The 17600-nt window shown below is 43.5% G+C and overlaps 1 protein-coding gene across 3 annotated transcripts in view; it reads left to right on the top strand.

Moving 5' to 3' along the window:
* The window catches only part of phka1a (phosphorylase kinase, alpha 1a (muscle)), a 158345-nt gene that overhangs the window by 20379 nt on the left and 120366 nt on the right, over positions 1-17600 (top strand). For all 3 annotated transcript variants that reach the window (XM_063060651.1, XM_063060650.1, XM_063060649.1), the window contains exons 2-5: positions 4329-4487; positions 5472-5519; positions 12557-12725; positions 14838-14920. In XM_063060651.1, coding sequence (XP_062916721.1) covers positions 4329-4487; positions 5472-5519; positions 12557-12725; positions 14838-14920 — 459 coding nt within the window. The remainder of the gene's footprint in view (positions 1-4328; positions 4488-5471; positions 5520-12556; positions 12726-14837; positions 14921-17600) is intronic.

Genomic DNA, 17600 nt, shown 5'->3' with positions numbered 1-17600 from the left:
GTCCTTCCAAGTGAGGCAACACTTCACTTGTGAGTCTGTTGGGGTCATCTATTGCATCCGGTGCGGCCTCTTCTACATCGGTGAAACCTGACGCAGATTGGGGGACGGCTTCGTTGAGCACCTCCGCTCCGTCCGTCACAACAGACAGGATCTCCCAGTAGCCACCCACTTCAGCTCTGCTTCCCACTCCCATTCAGATATGTCCATACATGGCTTCCTCTACTGCCATGATGAGGCTAAACTCAGGTTGGAGGAGCAACACCTCATATACCGTCTAGGTAGTCTCCAGCCTCTTGGTATGAACATAGAATTCTCCAACTTCCGGTAATTCCCTCCCCCTCCCTTCCTCTATCCCTATCTCACTCCGCCCCCTCCCCCAGCCGCCTATCACCTCCCTCATGGTTCTGCCTCCTTCTACTACCCATTGTGTTTTCCCCTATTCCTTCTTCATCTTTCGTGCCTATCACCTCCCTGCCTCCCCTCCCCCACCCCTTTATCTTTCCCCTTACTGGTTTTTCACCTGGAACCTACCAGCCTTCTCCTTCCCACCCTCCCTCACCTTCTTTATAGGGCCTCTGCCCCTTCCCTCTACAGTCCTGATGAAGGGTTCCGACCCAAAACGTCGACTCATTGTTTCCACGGATGCTGCCCGACCTGCTGAGTTCCTCCAGCGTGTTGTGAGTGTTTCTTTGACCCCAGCATCTGCAGATTATTTTGTGTTAACGCTTTAACTTGTACTTTCAGCATTATAAACCAAGTGTGTGTCTCAATCGATGCCCGATTTCAGTAATTCCTTTAATAAATTACTTGCTTATTATTCACTTCATTATTGTTGTGTCATGGCAACTTTTTGAGCTTATTATGTTGCATTAAATGTTGCAGTATGGAAGCACCTGGAAAACTTAAGGAGAAATTAAGCACAAATACAGAAGCAAGTCTCAGCACTAATTATGAGGAGTATAGATAGGTTAAATTCAAGCAGGCTGAATGAGACTAGAATGAGAGGTTATAGGTTAAGAGTAAAGGTGACATATTTGATGGGAACCTGAGGGGGAACATCTTCACTCAGAGGGTAGTTTGAGTGTGGAACAAGCTGTCAGTGGAAGTAGTAGGGTTTGATTGCACCACTTAAGAAAAGTTTGGATAGGTGCATAGATGGAAGGGGTATGGAGAGTTGTGGGTTGATGGGACTAGGCGGAATAACAATTCAGCACATATTAGATGGGATGACTGGCCTGTTTCTATGCCATATTACTCTGTGACTATGAAATAAATTTTATAGATGGGGATGTGTGTCTTGGGTTTTTCTCAAATCTTAAAATCAATTTATGATGGGGGATTATTGGGCAAATCTGACATGCCAGTCAGAAAAGAGGTATTTGGCTTAATTCTATCTTCAGTGCTTGACCTACTGTCCTTCAGGTCACAGATCTTCAAGTATACATCCAAGTCTTTCTTAGATGCTATTTAAGTTTTGATTTCTACATCTATTTCCCTTTCAGGCAATGAGTTTCAGATTCACACTGGATGATCGATGTTTTTTTCTTGTTTGTGATCCTCTGTTGATTACTATACATTGTTATGCCCTGCTTTTGTTAGAAGCGTTCCTTTCTGTATACAGGTGTCCCCCGCTTTTCGAACATTCGCTTTACGAAACCTCACTGTTACGAAAGACCTACATTAGTTCCCTGTTTTCGCTAACAGAAGGTGTTTTCATTGTTACGAAAAAAATCAGCACACGATAAAAAATCAGCGCGTGATAAAAGGCAACGCACGCCCTGAGCAGCTGCTCTCTCCCGGATTTGGAACTGCATTCTTGCCGGCATTGCTTAAACACGTGCCTGTGAGCAGCCGTTAGCAAGATGAGTTCTAAGGTGTCGGAAAAGCCTGAAAGAGCTCGTGGGGGGGTTACACTTAGCGTAAAACTAGACATAATTAAGCATTTCGATCGTAGTGAACGAAGTAAGGACAACGTGAGTTTGGCTTGTGGAAGTTGACGAAGATGATGTTGAAGAGGTTTTGGCATCCCATGACCAAGAACTGATAGATGAAGAGCTGATGCAATGGAAGAGGAAAGGATAACAATCAAAACCGAATGCAGTAGCGAACTGAACGTGAAGCAACTGTGTGAGATTTTTACTGCAATGGTAAAGTACAACTTTAATTTTGAAAGGGTATGTAGGTTTAGGGGATATTTGCAGGATGGTTTGAGTGCTTACAAAGAACTGTATGATAGAAAAATGCGCAAGGCTCAGCAGTCAAGCAAGCCTTCCACATCAGCCACAGCAGACGACGAACCTCAACCTTTGACATCGAGGCGGGCAGTCATAGGAGAAGATGAGCTGCCTGTCCTAATGGAAACAGACGACGATGAGATGACACCCCAGTGTCCCACCACCCCAACCCCCAGGCTGCGGACAGATACCAATTCGCGGAGAATGCAGCAATAGCCGGGAGGCGCACAGCACATCTTTAAGAAAAAGGCTGAAATAAACATGCTAATTAATTAGGTGCCGCCCGACACATAATTGTCGACCCAGATCAGAGACGATGCAATCGGCAATCGCCTCTGATCTGGGCCGACAATTACGTGCTGGGCGGCACCCAATTAATTAGCATGTTTATTTTGGTTTTTTCTTAAAGGTGTGCTGTGTGCCGTACCGTTGTACCCCTGCATGCTTTGCGGATCGGTATGGGGTTGCTGCCTGGAGGGTGGGGGCCACTGCACCACCCAAACTCTGACTCAGCCTAACACACCATCATCAGTGTGCTCGGCAAGCTGTCTTCCCAATTCCTGTAAGTGATACTACACTGTACATACATTATTTCTACTTTATATGGGCTGTGTATTTTTACGTGTTATTTGGTATGATTTGGCAGCTTCATAGCTAAAGGTTACTGGAGAGAGTGTTTTTGCCAACAGCGCTTGTGTGAGATTTTCGCTACGGAGAACAATGCTGGCAATGATTGTGGAAAAGTATTTCTACTTTATATAGGCTGTGTATTTATCATATCATTCCTGCTTTTACTATATGTTACTGTTATTTTAGGTTTAATGTGTTATTTGGCATGATTTGGCAGGTTATTTTTGGGTCTGCGAACGCTCACAAAATTTTCCCATATAAATAAATAGTAATTGCTTCTTCGCTTTACGACATTCCGGCTTACAAACCGTTTCATAGGAACGCTCTACCTTCGGATGGCGGGGGAAACCTGTATTCATGTCCCTCTTAATACAGTATAGCTCAATGAACTCTCCTCCCATCCTTCTGTGTTGCAAAGAAAACAGTCCTCGTTTATCCCATCTTTCCTCTCATCTCTAATTTTCTAGTCGTGATAACATTTGGTTCTTCTGCGTGCTTTCCAGTAGAATTGCATGTCTCCTGTAAAGAAGTAGCCAAAACTATATGCCAAATTCAAATTATGGCCCAACTCATAACTTACAGAGTTCTAGGATAACTTCCTTGCTTTTGTATTCTTTGCTTTGGTCATTGTAAAATGCTTGGTTTCCTTTAATTTTATTTTCCAATTTATTTTTTATCCCCTCAAAGATTTTCTAATTTCACTTTTGCTTTTATTCCTGTACTTCCAGTATTCTTATTTTTAAATGATGTGAAGATGGCGAGGAGAAGATGGTGGCGCGACGCAGCACACAGTAGCCACTCCGGTGATGAATATCTGTTATCTGTCAAGTAGGGTGCCGTGCACAGTTCTGATTTGATGGAGACAGACGTGAGAGCACGGAGGAACATCTGGTGAAACTTCTGAAATGCCTGTTTCGCTGCTACTGTGTGATCCAGAATCTCCAGAGGGGAAGGCCCCGAGTCCTCGGCTTTGCTTGTTGCTCAGTGGCCAGGGCGGGGTCGAAGCGCTCGGCAGAGATGGTGCTCGGTGCTCGGTATTGGAGGACTGGTCGGAGGCTTGAAGTTTTCTAATGGACTCAGAGTTGGCTGTGGTCGGGTGCTTCCAGGGTGCTGCATCGGCAAGTTTGCGGCGCTGGAGGTTCATGGCAGGACGAGTTTCTCCCTTCTACCGTCTGCGTGAGATGATGAGGCTATCGGGACTTTGAGACTTTTTTTTTACCGTGCCCATGGTCTGCTCTTTATCAAATTATTGTTGTAAATATATGTTATAATTATGTGGTTTTTCTGAGTTTTAGTCTTGGTCTGTCCTGTGTTTCTGTGATATCATACTGGAGGAACATTGTATCATTTCTTAATGCATGCATTTCTAAATGATAATAAACGAGGACTGAGTGCCCTTATAATCTAAAATAAATATTAACTTATTGCTTAAAACCTATTTATAATCATCTCTCCTTTGTCTAGAATTCTGTAACTGGATTACTGCCAGCTAGTCCTGATATGCAGCATGCTTGGGTGCGTGATAACGTGTACAGTATCCTGGCAGTCTGGGGTTTGGGAATGGCCTATCGTAAAAATGCTGATCGCGATGAAGATAAAGCAAAAGCTTTTGAGCTCGAGCAGGTGAGTAGGTGCATCCAGCAAGCAGTCCTTGTTACAAAATGGGAGAAATGTTCTTCATAATGTGTAAATTTGTTTTGTCTTTCTGCTTTTACTGGTATTATCAAGAATAAAATAAATGAATATTGACTGGATAATATATATCATTCAGACACAATGAGATTCGATTTTTCTTTATAATTTATCTTCGATATTGGTATAGAATTATTTATCCTCTGTATTGGTGTAGAACCATAGTTTTTACATGTTAGAATGGTATCCATCCCCTTTTAATTGCCACAACCTAATTCTTCCCCAGTGAAGCAGGCTTGTGATCTTTTTCATGTAGGCCACTCTTAAGTGCAATATGGTTATTCTAGAAATTTCTTAATGTTAACCTTGTAAAATTTAGCTATTTTTCTCAGCGGTATACCATAATTGAGTTTTAACCAGTCCTGTGTTAGATTGTCTGATGAATATTGTGAAGAGATGGAGCTTTTTTGCCAGTGCTGGGGCTTGGTCATAGAACTAGAAATATGTAATGTGGAGGGGGTGGCTGATATATAATATACGCTGTAGTTGCAGTAACATTCAACCTCCACACCCCTCACTCCATTCGACCATGTCAACATTTTGCTTTATTCCAATGGGACTTGGTTACATAAAATAATCCTCCAGCTTGCACTATTTATGACAGAAAGAAACATATCAACTTGTGAAAAACAAGATCTGTTAATTAAACATTTCTGAAACATTTTGAGATTATTTTAAACTACATCTACGTGGTTAAAATTTCAAGTTCTGTTTATTTTCTCAATATGTTTGTAATGTGAATGCTCCTATTGGACCTACTGAGAGCTTGTAACTTAATCCCTGAACAATTTGTAAATGTCATGTGAAAGCTGAGGTTGGTACCACGGTGCCAAAAAAGATCTACTGGCGGGTCATGGCCTGGTAGGAATTGCTGACTGCTTATTAATATGTACTGGTTTTTGTTTCATCTTACAGAGTGTGGTGAAACTGATGCGTGGATTGCTACAATGCATGATGAAACAGGTACAAAATGATTCCAGGTTTCACATCATATCTTTGTTTAGAATTATTCACATTTAGCACTTTGAACCAGTCCATGGCACTTATTGGTTACAGCTTATCTGGACTAAGCAAGTGTCACATTACCACTCATAAACACATTGAGTATTTAATCTTTGTTTGGAATCTTTAAAAATATTTTGACTGAGGTTTTATATGTTCTGTTTAAAACTGAAGCAAATGGTGTTTTATTTAACACTGAATCCTGTTTTGGGATTTGTTAATTCTTTATTCTCAGTTTGGAGAAATACTTGTGGAATCACTGGAGTTAAGTGATTACCAATATGAACAAGTGGAATATATATATATATTTTCCCTTTCTCCTGAAGAAATTCTATGATTGCGTTGAGGGTACAATAGCCTTTTGGTACCTTGTCCATGGTACTGTGGCGACCCACTTTCTGGCATACACGAACTGGCTCACAACAGCACGCGCAGGCAGATGGCCGGCCCCAAAAAGGGCGCCAGGCCATCTTCACCAGCAGGGGGAAAATCCCGCGCGCAGAAAGGGTCTGGGAATATGCATTCCCCACAGCAATCCCACCCAGGGAGGGCGGGAACGGGAAGGCTTTAAAGCAGGTCGCGAAGTTTGAATAAATCTCTTTCATCGCAACTCTAACTCACCGACTCCGTGTGGTTATTCTAGCGCTGTGTGTAGCACACCGCTGCAATTGGTGACCCCGACGGCCCAAACGATATTTGGACCAGAGATGACCGACGCTGCATCTGTTCACGCAGTTTCGTTAAAACTGCCAAGCTTCTGGACGCTGCGACCCCAATTATGGTTCGAACAAGCAGAAGCACAATTCCACATTCGGCAGATAACCTCGGAGTACACTCACTACTACTGCGTGCTGAGCTCACTCGACCAGGAGACTGCTGCACAAGTTGAGGAGTTTATACAGTCGCCCCCGGAGGACGGCAAATACACAGCATTCAAAGCCCTGCTCATAAGGACTTTCGGACTCTCACGGCGCGAACGAGCATGCCGCTTAATGCACCTGGATGGTTTGGGAGACAGGCCGCCGTCAGCATTAATGAACGAGATGCTGGCCCTGGCTGAAGGACACAAACCCTGCCTCATGTTTGAGCAGGCGTTCCTAGAGCAACTGCCGGAGGACATATGCCTGCTGCTGTCCGACGCAGATTTCAGCAACCCCCGGGAGGTGGCGGCCCGAGCAGATGTGCTGTGGAATGCCAGGAAAGAGAGAGGGGCATCCGTCGCACAGATCACCAAGCCGCTTGCCCAACGACAGACCAGACCGGGCCCGGCAGCAGAGCCTACAAAACCCGGCCACGGGAGTGAGGAGCCCAACGAACAATGGTGTTTCTACCACCAGTGGTGGGGCACAGAGGCCCGCCGCTGTAGACCACCCTGCAAATTCCCGGGAAACGCCAGGGCCAGCCGCCGCTGATGGCTACAGCGGCTGGCCATCAGGACAGCCTCCTGTACGTCTGGGACAAGCAGTCGGGACGCCGCTTTTTGGTTGACACCGGAGCGGAGATCAGCGTCTTACCTCCAACGAGTTACGACACCCGCAACAGAGAACCGGGACCCACCCTGAGGGCCGCTAATGGCAACACAATACGAACCTACGGCATCCGCACGGTGCAGCTACAGTTCAGCTCCAGCCAGTTCACGTGGGACTTCACACTGGCCGCTGTGGCCCAACCACTGCTGGGGGCAGATTTTCTACGAGCCCACAGCCTGCTGGTCGACCTGCAAGGGAAGCAATTAGTCCACGCCAAGACTTTTCAAACGTTCTCCCTGGGTGAAGCACAGTTGCCAGCCCCACACCTGGACTCCATCACTCTGTCCGACGATGAATTCACCAGGGTCCTGGCGGATTTCCCATCAGTATTGACACCGCAGTTCACGGCAGCCATGCCCAGACAAGGAGTACAGCACCACATCCCGACCCAGGGACCACCCCTCCACGCCCGTGCTCGAAGGCTTCCCCCGGACAAGCTCCGACTGGCAAAGGAGGAGTTCAAGAAGATGGAGGAATTAGGGATCATACGACGGTCTGACAGCCCATGGGCCTCCCCCCTTCACATGGTGCCCAAGGCAACGGGGGGGCTGGAGACCATGCGGTGACTACCGCAGACTGAATGAGGCTACAACGCCAGACCGCTACCCTGTGCCGCACATTCAAGACTTCGCAGCAAACCTGCACGGCGCAAGGATCTTTTCCAAGGTAGACCTCATTGGGGATACCATCAAATCCCTGTACATCCGGACGACATCCCCAAAACAGCACTTATCACCCCGTTCCGACTTTTCGAATTCCTCCGAATGCTGTTTGGTCTAAAGAATGCCGCACAGACTTTCCAGCGGCTAATGGACGTGGTGAGACACGACCTGGACTTTGCATTCATCTATTTGGACAACATCCTCATAGCCAGCAGTAGTTGGCAAGAGCATCTGTCCCACCTCCGCCTGAGCCGCACATTCAAGACTTCGCAGCAAACCTGCACGGCGCAAGGATCTTTTCCAAGGTAGACCTCGTTGGGGATACCATCAAATCCCTGTACATCCAGACTTTCCAGCGGCTAATGGACGTGGTGAGACACGACCTGGACTTTGCATTCATCTATTTGGACAACATCCTCATAGCCAGCAGTAGTCGGCAAGAGCATCTGTCCCACCTCCGCCTGTGCCGCACATTCAAGACTTCGCAGCAAACCTGCACGGCGCAAGGATCTTTCTCTCGCCTGAGCGAATTCGGCCTTACAATCAATCCAGCCAAATGCCAGTTCGGACTCGACACCATCGACTTCCTGGGCCACAGGATCAACCCCGCTGCCCGCCAAGGTATACGCGGTCCGCCACTTCCCCCGACCCAACACAATCAAAGGCTTGCAGGAATTCGTGGGTATGGTGAATTTTTACCACCGTTTCCTCCCCTCAGCAGCCCGAACCATGCGCCCCCTGTTCACCCTGATGTCGGGTAAGGGCAAGGACATTACCTGGGACGAAGAGGCCGCAACCGCTTTCGTTAAAACCAAAGAAGCCTTAGCAAACGCCGCGATGCTAGTGCACCCCAGAACGGACGTTCCTACTGCCCTCACGGTGGACGCATCCAACACAGCGGTCGGTGGAGTGCTGGAACAACTCATCGAGGGTCGCTGGCAACCCCTGGCGTTCTTCAGCAAACACCTACGACCACCCGAACTCAAATACAGTGCTTTCGACCGGGAGCTATTGGCACTATACCTGGCAATCCGGCATTTCAGGTACTTCTTAGAAGGTAGGCCCTTCACCGCGTTCACAGATCACAAACCACTTACCTTTGCGTTCACTAAGGTGTCCGACCCCTGGTCGTCCCGCCAGCAGCGACATCTGTCCTACACCTCCGAGTACATGACGGACATCTGGCATGTCTCTGGAAAGAACAACGTCGTGGCGGACGCACTTTCCAGACCTACCATACAGGCCCTGTCCCAGGGGGTGGACTATGCAGCGCTGGCAGAGGCACAGCAGGCAGACACTGAGATCCCCAGTTACAGGACTGCAGTCTCCGGTTTACAGCTTCAAGACCTCCCCGTAGGCCCAGGTGAGAGGACCCTACTATGTGACGTCGCTACCGGCCAACCCCGCCCCATCGTCCCAGCAGCCTGGCGCCAGCGGGTTTTCGAGTCCATTCACAACATAGCGCACCCCTCCATCAGGACAACCATCTGGCTGGTCGCCAACAGGTTCGTGTGGCATGGACTTCGTAAGCAGGTCAGTGAATGGGCCAAAACGTGTATGCAGTGCCAAACGGCCAAGGTGCAGCGGCACACCAAGGCTCTGCCACAGCGGTTCAAACCCACCCGCCGGAGGTTCGACCACATCCATGTGGATATCGTGAGGCCCCTGCCAGTGTCGCGAGGAGCGTGGTACCTCCTAACTATGATAGACCGGTTCACCAGATGGCCAGAGGCAGTCCCGCTCACCGACACCACCTCCGAATCCCGTGCCCGAGCACTGATCGCAACCTGGGTAGCACGCTTTGGGGTACCGGCCCACATTACCTCCAACAGGGGCGCCCAGTTCACCTCCAGCCTGTGGTCGGCTATGGCCAGCCTTTTAGGAACACAGCTACACCACACAACTGCCTACCACCCACAGTCTAACGGACTAGTGGAGCGTTTCCACCGTCACCTGAAGTCGGTTCTCATGGCCTGCCTGGAGGGGCCTAACTGGGTGGATGAACTTCCCTGGGTCCTGCTCGGAATCTGCACAGCGCCCAAGGAGGATCTGCACACCTTGTCGGCCGAGTTGGTGTACGGCGCGCCCCTGGTCATCCCAGGAGAGTTCATACCAGCCCCAGGGGGGCAAGAGGAAGAACCCACAGCAGTCCTGGACAGACTACGGGAGAGGCTCGGTAACCTGGCCCCCATACCCACTTCACAGCACGGACAGAGCCCGACCTGCGTACCCAAAGACCTGCAGAACTGTAAGTTTCTTTTTGTACGACGGGGCGGACACCGGGCACCGCTACAGCGGCCCTACGAGGGACCGTTTAAGGTGATCAGGAACAACGGGTCCACGTTCGTGCTGGATATTGGGGGGAGAGAGGAGGTATTCACGGTGGACCGACTCAAACCGGCCCATGTGGACTTGGCGCAACCGGTCCAGGCTCAGGCACCGCGGCGCAGGGGCAGACCTCTCAAACAGAGGCCAATCCAGACTGTGGACATTGGGGGAGGTATCGCTGGTTCTGGGGGGGGGTTATGTGGCGACCCACTTTCTGGCACACACGAACCGGCTCACAACAGCGCGCGCAGGCAGAGGGCCGGCCCCAAAAGGGCGCCAGGCCATCTTCACCAGCAGGGGGAAAATCCCGCGTGCTGAAAGGGTCTGGGAATATGTATTCCCCACAGCAATCCCGCCCAGGGAGGGCGGGAACGGGAAGGCTTTAAAGCAGGCCACGAAGTTTGAATAAATCTCTTTCATCGCAGCTCTAACTCACCGACTCTGTGTGGTTATTGTAGCGCTGTGTGTAGCACACCGCTACAGTACCTTTCATCTTGGCTAAGTTTATAAAGAAGGCATCCAAACATTTGAACTGTGAGAGATGTCACAGTTGGTTTGTTGTCACCTGATGTTAATGTACACCTTTTCTGGGAGTCACTGGATCGTCATCAAGAGCAGGTCTATCTGAATTGTTCCCCCCCCACCCCCAGTGAAAACCTGGAAGCTAATGGAACCTAATTCTAAAATTCAGTTGCTGCATGTTGTAGTCTGTTATGAGACATTTCACTACATAAGAGCTTTTGAGTGCCTTGAGATCAATAGCTACATCTGTCAGAAATGCAGTTAAATATAATTTATACAGATAATGAATGAATTACTTTTTAAAGTCATCCTTAAATTGATTTTGTTCATCAGTTGGAAAATGTCCAAGAACACTCTATGGTAAACATACCACTACAGTATTGGAATGAATGTCATCTAAATCCATAAGGCTAATTTAAAAAATCAATTACTAAAAGTGGAGCAAGAGTTATGTTGTTCATAGAAACAAACTTTGAATCTATTAACATTTTGGCAGCTCTTTCATATGCTTGGGTGTCCCTAAGTTGAATGTTCTTAACCTGGGGATAATCTGTAAAATGTTAATTAGTAGAGAGATATCAGCATAATGTATTAAGATTGTGTGATACTATATTTTAGTTGTAATTATATTGCAGTACCATACTATAGGCCAGCTCGGAAAGTGTTGGGATCCATTATAAAGGATAAGGTTTTGGGCCACTTGGAGACACATGATAAAATAGGCCAAAGTCAGCATGGTTTCCTTAAGAGAGATCTTGCTTGACAAATCTATTGGAATTCTTTGAGGAAATAACAAACAGGATAGACAAAGGAGAGACAGTGGATATTGTTTACTTGGATTTTCAGAAGGCCCTTGGCAACGTGCCGTACATGTGGCTGTTTAATAATTATAAGAGCCCATGGTGTGACAGGAGAGATACCAGCATAGATAGAAGATTGGCTGACTGGCAGAGGGCAAAGAGTGGGAATAAAGGGTGCCTTTTGTGGTTTGCTGCTGGTAAAGTGGTGTTCCACGGGGGTCTGTATTGGGACCGCTTCTTTCACTTTATGTCAATAATTTGTATGATGGAATTGATGGCTTTGTGGCCAAGCTTGTGGACGATGCAAAATAAGTGGGGGGAAGGAGGTGGTCTGCAAAAGGACTCAGACAGATTGGGGGAATGGACAAAGAAATGGCAGATGGAATATAGGTGGGGAGTTGTATAGTCATGCATTTTGGTAGAAGGATTAAAGGCATAAACTATTTTCTAAATGGGGAGAAAATGATAAAATCAGAGGTGCAAAGGGACTTGGGAGTCCTTGAGCAGGATCTCCTAAAGGTCACAAACAAGAGAAAATCTGCAGATGCTGGAAATCAAAGTAATACGCACAAAATGCTGGAGGAACTTAGCAGGCCAGGCAGCATCTATGGAAAAGAGTAAACAGTTGACATTTCTGGCCGAGACACTTCATCAAGGCTCCTGTTTACTGTTTAACTGAAATGGTTAACATATGAGGAATATTTGATGGCTCTGGGCCTGTACTCGCTGTAGTTTAGAAGAACGGGGTGGATCTCATTGAAACCTATTGAGTATTGAAAAGCCTAGAGAGAGTGGATGTGGAGAGGATGTTTTCTATAATGGGGGAGTCTGGAACTGTCTCAGAATAGAGGGATGCACCTTTACAACAAAGATGAGAAGGGGTTTCTTTAGTAAAAATAGTAAATCTTCGGAATTCATTGCTATAGACGGCGGCGGAGGAAAAGTCATTGGGTATACTTAAACTGAAGGTTGGCGGGTTCTTGATCAGTCAGAGCATCAAAGGTTTCGGGGAGAGGGCAGAAGAATGTAATTAGAGGGATATTAAATAATCCAAGATGGAACAGCAGAGCAAACTTGATGGGCTGAATGGCCTAATTCCGCTCCTATATCTTATGGTCTACATTGCTATTGCTGATAATATTCTTTTATATATGTAGATAAATAAAGTTGAAAAATTCAAGCAGACCCTAAGTACAACGGATGCACTTCATGCAAAATACAACAATACCACATGTAATACAGTGGTTGAAGATGATAAATGGGGTCACTTGCAAATTGATGCCACCTCTCTTTACTTGCTTTATCTTGCACAAATGACTGCATCAGGTAAGGAACTCTGAAATGTTGCCTAAATATGAGCATACCACTTGATATTTCAAATTACTGATAATTCTAGTTCACCAGTGTTGATAATTACATTTGTCAGTAATTTGTTGAATTCTGTGACATCACAAATGCTTGCATTTCAACTGGTTAGTTTTGATTTACCTTTAGTTCTAATTTGGATATTCCCACATTTCATTTATTGATGATTGTTTAATTTGATTTATAATTGTGAGCTTGTGGTAATAGCACATTATCATTGAATATCTTTCCTGCTTTAGTACTTCAAAGGAGTGATGTTCCCTACCTGAACTGGCCTCAAAATCACAAACATAATTGTAGCTATCCCAGTCCTTTGTAATTGATTTTTGTTCAAAGTGGCTAGAAATTAGCATTTTCTGTCCTAATTTCTCTGCTGACACTCTACATCAAAGCGTAATACATGCACTGAAAGTATGAGCTCTTTTCCAACTGGAAATGTGCCTGCTCCATTATGTAAAATCAAGCCAGGAACTTGGTATCCAAGGCGAAAGCAAGTGTAAGACCGTTTACACACACTAATAAGAGATTTTCTAACTACACCAGCATCTTTACTGGACCCTCTCTTTCCTCCAACTGTGCACTCTTGGATTGTAGCTATTCTGTTAGAGTTCTGTATGGATACTGAATATTCTTATGTCAACAACACTAGAATTCCAATGTTGCACGTACTGGTGCTCACACTGGTGCCAGATTTTATGTTGGTGGTCTTTGAGACTTTGTGTTACTATCCTTGAATCCACATGGGCTTTTGAAAACTTGAATAATTATTTTGGATACTTCCAGTTTTTTTCATTCTATTTAATGTTTCCTCTTCATATGAAACAAAAACAAATAAACTAAGTAGGTCATGCAACATCTGTGGAAAGAGGACCAATGTTAAAGACAAAGTGAATCTATAACTTCCTTGTTAAAAAGCACAGAAGAAGCTGTGAACAATCTGAGCCTAGAATTCTTGGTTCCAATCATGCTGTCATTCAGACAGTAATCTCACAGGTACTTTTGGCAGATCTTGGGGACTGGTTGCATTCCTACACTAGATTATCTCTAGACAAAAGAAGTAGCATAACTGCACATTTTCTTTTAGTATGATTCATTTTTTCTTCCATTGATAATATTGATTGATTTTGAATTCATAAAACATGAAGAATGAACAGATGAAGTTTTAACATCTGACGAACTTCACCTCAGCATTCGAATCCCTTTAAGTATATTTTTTCACTTTGTTTTTTAAAAGATTTAAGCTTTTTTCTAGAATTGAGGTAAGTACTTAATGTTAAGTTTTTTGATCTTTTGCATAGTTATATGTCCAACAACTTTCATTAAAACTTTGAAATTGCAAGTTGATGTTTTGTAAGTTTACACACTGCCAAGTTTCCAATAATTATTTTTGTGTCTTATCTTCATTTATTTGTGGCTGATACAATTCTGTGCATTCTTGGGGATTCCATTGAAAACTGAAATCGACAGTGTCATAGTGTTATATTTTATTTAAGGAGAGGATGAAATTCTCCCTTAGTACTATCCAGTGTTGAACACATGTTATTCATAGCTAGACATCTACTTTAACACATAAAATAATAGACTTGTAAAAACATTGTTATTTTAATCTCTTATAATTCCTTAAGCAGGGAGTCCAGTGATAATGGACAATCATTCACTTTCAGTGATTTGATTTGCAGTATTGCTGTGGTCCTTGTATTACAGAACCTGCAATTTGATTCATGTCTAAATCTGCATGATGACATTTTTAATTTATGATACTTAAACATTTTTATGATTTCAATCTTTTAGTGTAAATGTTAGGTTTTCTGTTCATGTATAAACTTTGCCATCACCAATATCCAGTTCTTGTTGAAAATTTGTTGATGTGATGTCACTATTGCATAGTGGAATTGAAAAATTTGATCTCCAAAGTGCCAGTTGAAATTTTGTATTCAGCATTAGAGGTTTATAATTAATTACTGTAAATTTGAGTTCCTGGATGATTTCATTGATATCAAAAAAAGACTGTTTTAATGCTACATTCTATGTCATGAGATTAAGTCTTTAATAATGTCTGTTTTCTCCCCCCAGGGCTTCATATAATTTTTACTTTGGATGAAGTAAATTTTATACAGAATCTTGTATTTTATATTGAAGTAGCATACAAAGTTGCAGTGAGTATCCAGATATCCTGACCCTTGTAATTTCATTTTGCAGTTTTGTAGGGAGGAATATTGTGTTTTGTTCAGTGAAGAAAATAATTTAATTTTTTTATTGGTACAGCTGTACAAATAAAGACAGCCTGCTTTACATATTGCTACCGAATATTTTGGTTGTTTTCTTATTAATATGCTGCACTGTTTTCCTTTCACCTCTGGGTTTGTCTAAAACACAGTGCATGTTTGGTAAGGACACTCTGAGTTTATTTTCCCTGCTACTTACCTATGCATGCTTTCATGGAATTTTGTTACGAGATGGCAAGGCACATTGCTATATTATTATTGTGCATTCTGTCAAAATTGATGAATAACCACATGATTTGTTTCTGTCTATATATCTACTCTTTGGGTGAGATACCCAAATGGGGCCAGGCTGTTTGGCTTTGTAGAGAGTGTATGAGAACATTCAATATAGGAATAGATCCCTGCAGAACACCGCTGATCTCCAGGCAGAATACACTCCGTGTACAGCCACCCTCTGTCTCCTATAGGCATGTGAATTCTGAATCCATAGTCAAGTTTCTCTGGATCTCAAGTCTCTTGACTTTCTGAATGAGCCTACCTCATGAAGCACCTTACTAGATACATATGTGCCACAACCACTGAGCTACCGTCATCAATGTGCTTTGTCACATCCTCAAAGAATTCAATCAGGCTTGTGAGGCACAACCTGCCCCTCAAAGCAATGCTAATTATCTCTGATCAAAGTATACTTCTTCAAAAACTTATCTTGCGAGACTGAATCTAGGACAATGCCCTAAGTGGAGTTGAAACGACTCTGACTCGTAGACACTTTTCAGCGACATTCCTACTGGCTTGAATTTTACTAAGGTTCCTTACTGCCTGATATCAATGATTGTCATTTAGACCGAAGCCCTCAGATTCAAGTCATTGTGTCTACATTTGGATCAAGGCTGAACTAAGACCTTTAGTACCAATAATATTGTTCATGCTGTTGTTCATCATTTTGGTGAAAATTTGCCAGTTTACCTTCAGTGGGTTGGCCATATCTCGGTGATATCCCATTTTACTGTGTGGATGTCAGTGTTACAACTGTGCCGAACAATGTGGCTAGAAGTACAGCTATTAATGGAGCCCAATTTTTTGGCATTACAACTAGGTTGTTAAGTTTCATTAGTGAATTGCAATGGTTGAAGGTTTTCTTTGATGCTGACAGTCAGGGAAAAACACCCAGAAGGATCTATAGCATTTGCACTAAGGCAAATAGGTGGTACACAATGGAATAGAATGGTTGCACTTATTCTTTTCTCTCTGTCTATCGCATCCCTGAAAATAATATATTTTGGTTTCTTCCCTTATTTGTCTGGCAAGAGTCTTTGATTTTGGCAGCATTGCCGTTTCCGCCTCGGAAGTTTATGTTTGAAACTCCATTTCAGACTGCCAGGTTCTAACTTGTTTTTTTTTATATAATTTTTATTAAATTTTCAAAAAGAATACATGAAAAGATAAAATCTACCCCCCCTCCCCTTAACCCTCCCCCCCCATATATAGTCCTACCTAAAAGAAAGAAAGAAAAAAAAAGAGCCGCCTGGGTATTGGAAGGTTTCCACATGCTCCATGGGATTCAAAATAAATTTGGTATAATTATTCGTTACTTTCCCCAAGTAACCAAATTCTTTGTCGGAGCACTTAAATATGACATCCTATCTTTTGTAAATAAGGGCGCCAAATATTCAAGAATGTTAGATAATTATCTCTTAAATTATAAGTAATTTTTTCAAGTGGAATAGAACTAGCCATTTCATTATTCCAACGATCCATACTTAAATACGAATCAGATTTCCAAGTAACTGCTATAGTCTTCTTAGCTACTGCCAATGCAATTTTTATAAATTCTTTCTGATATTTATTCAATTTAAGTTTCGGTTTTATCCCTTCAATATCACCTAATAGAAATAATACAGGGTTATGTGGAAGTTGAATTCCAGTAATTTGTTCCAATAAGATTCTTAAATTTATCCAAAAAGGTTGAATTTTATAAATTTATCCTCCACTGAATGAAAATTTGTATCCAAAAAAAATTGAATCTGCTTTTTCATAAAATCACAAAAATCTTGACGTTTTAATAATGTTGAATTAAATCTCCATCTATAAGCCACTTCTTCCTTATCAGCCATTATTATTGTCATTAATAAAGGAGAATTATCTGATAATATTCTTGCTTTATATTCCATATTTTTCACTCTGTGTTGAATATGCATTGATAATAGAAAAAAATCTATCCTTGAATAAGTTTTATGTCTATGGGAATAGAACGAATAGTCTCTTTCTTTAGGATTGATTCTTCTCCATATATCAATCAAATTTAAATCTTTCATCAATGATAAAGTTAGATTTGCTACCTTCGATTTTATAACAGCCTTGGTTGATCTATCTAAGACTGGATCTAAGCAAAAATTAAAGTCTCCTCCAATTAATATTTTTTCATGTGCATCCGCCAAATTCAAAAAAGTTTCTTATATGAATTTTGCATCATTTTCATTTGGTGCATAAATATTCATAAAAGTCCATAGTTCGGAAAAAAGTTGACAATGTATAATCACATATCTCCCCGCAGAATCAGTTATTACATTTTGTATTCTAATTGGTAACGTTTTATTGATCAAAATTGCTA

The sequence above is a fragment of the Mobula hypostoma genome, chromosome 10 (assembly GCF_963921235.1).
Source record: "Mobula hypostoma chromosome 10, sMobHyp1.1, whole genome shotgun sequence".
NCBI classification, from domain to species: Eukaryota; Metazoa; Chordata; class Chondrichthyes; order Myliobatiformes; family Myliobatidae; genus Mobula; species Mobula hypostoma.
This window is presented reverse-complemented; position numbering and strand designations above follow the sequence as displayed.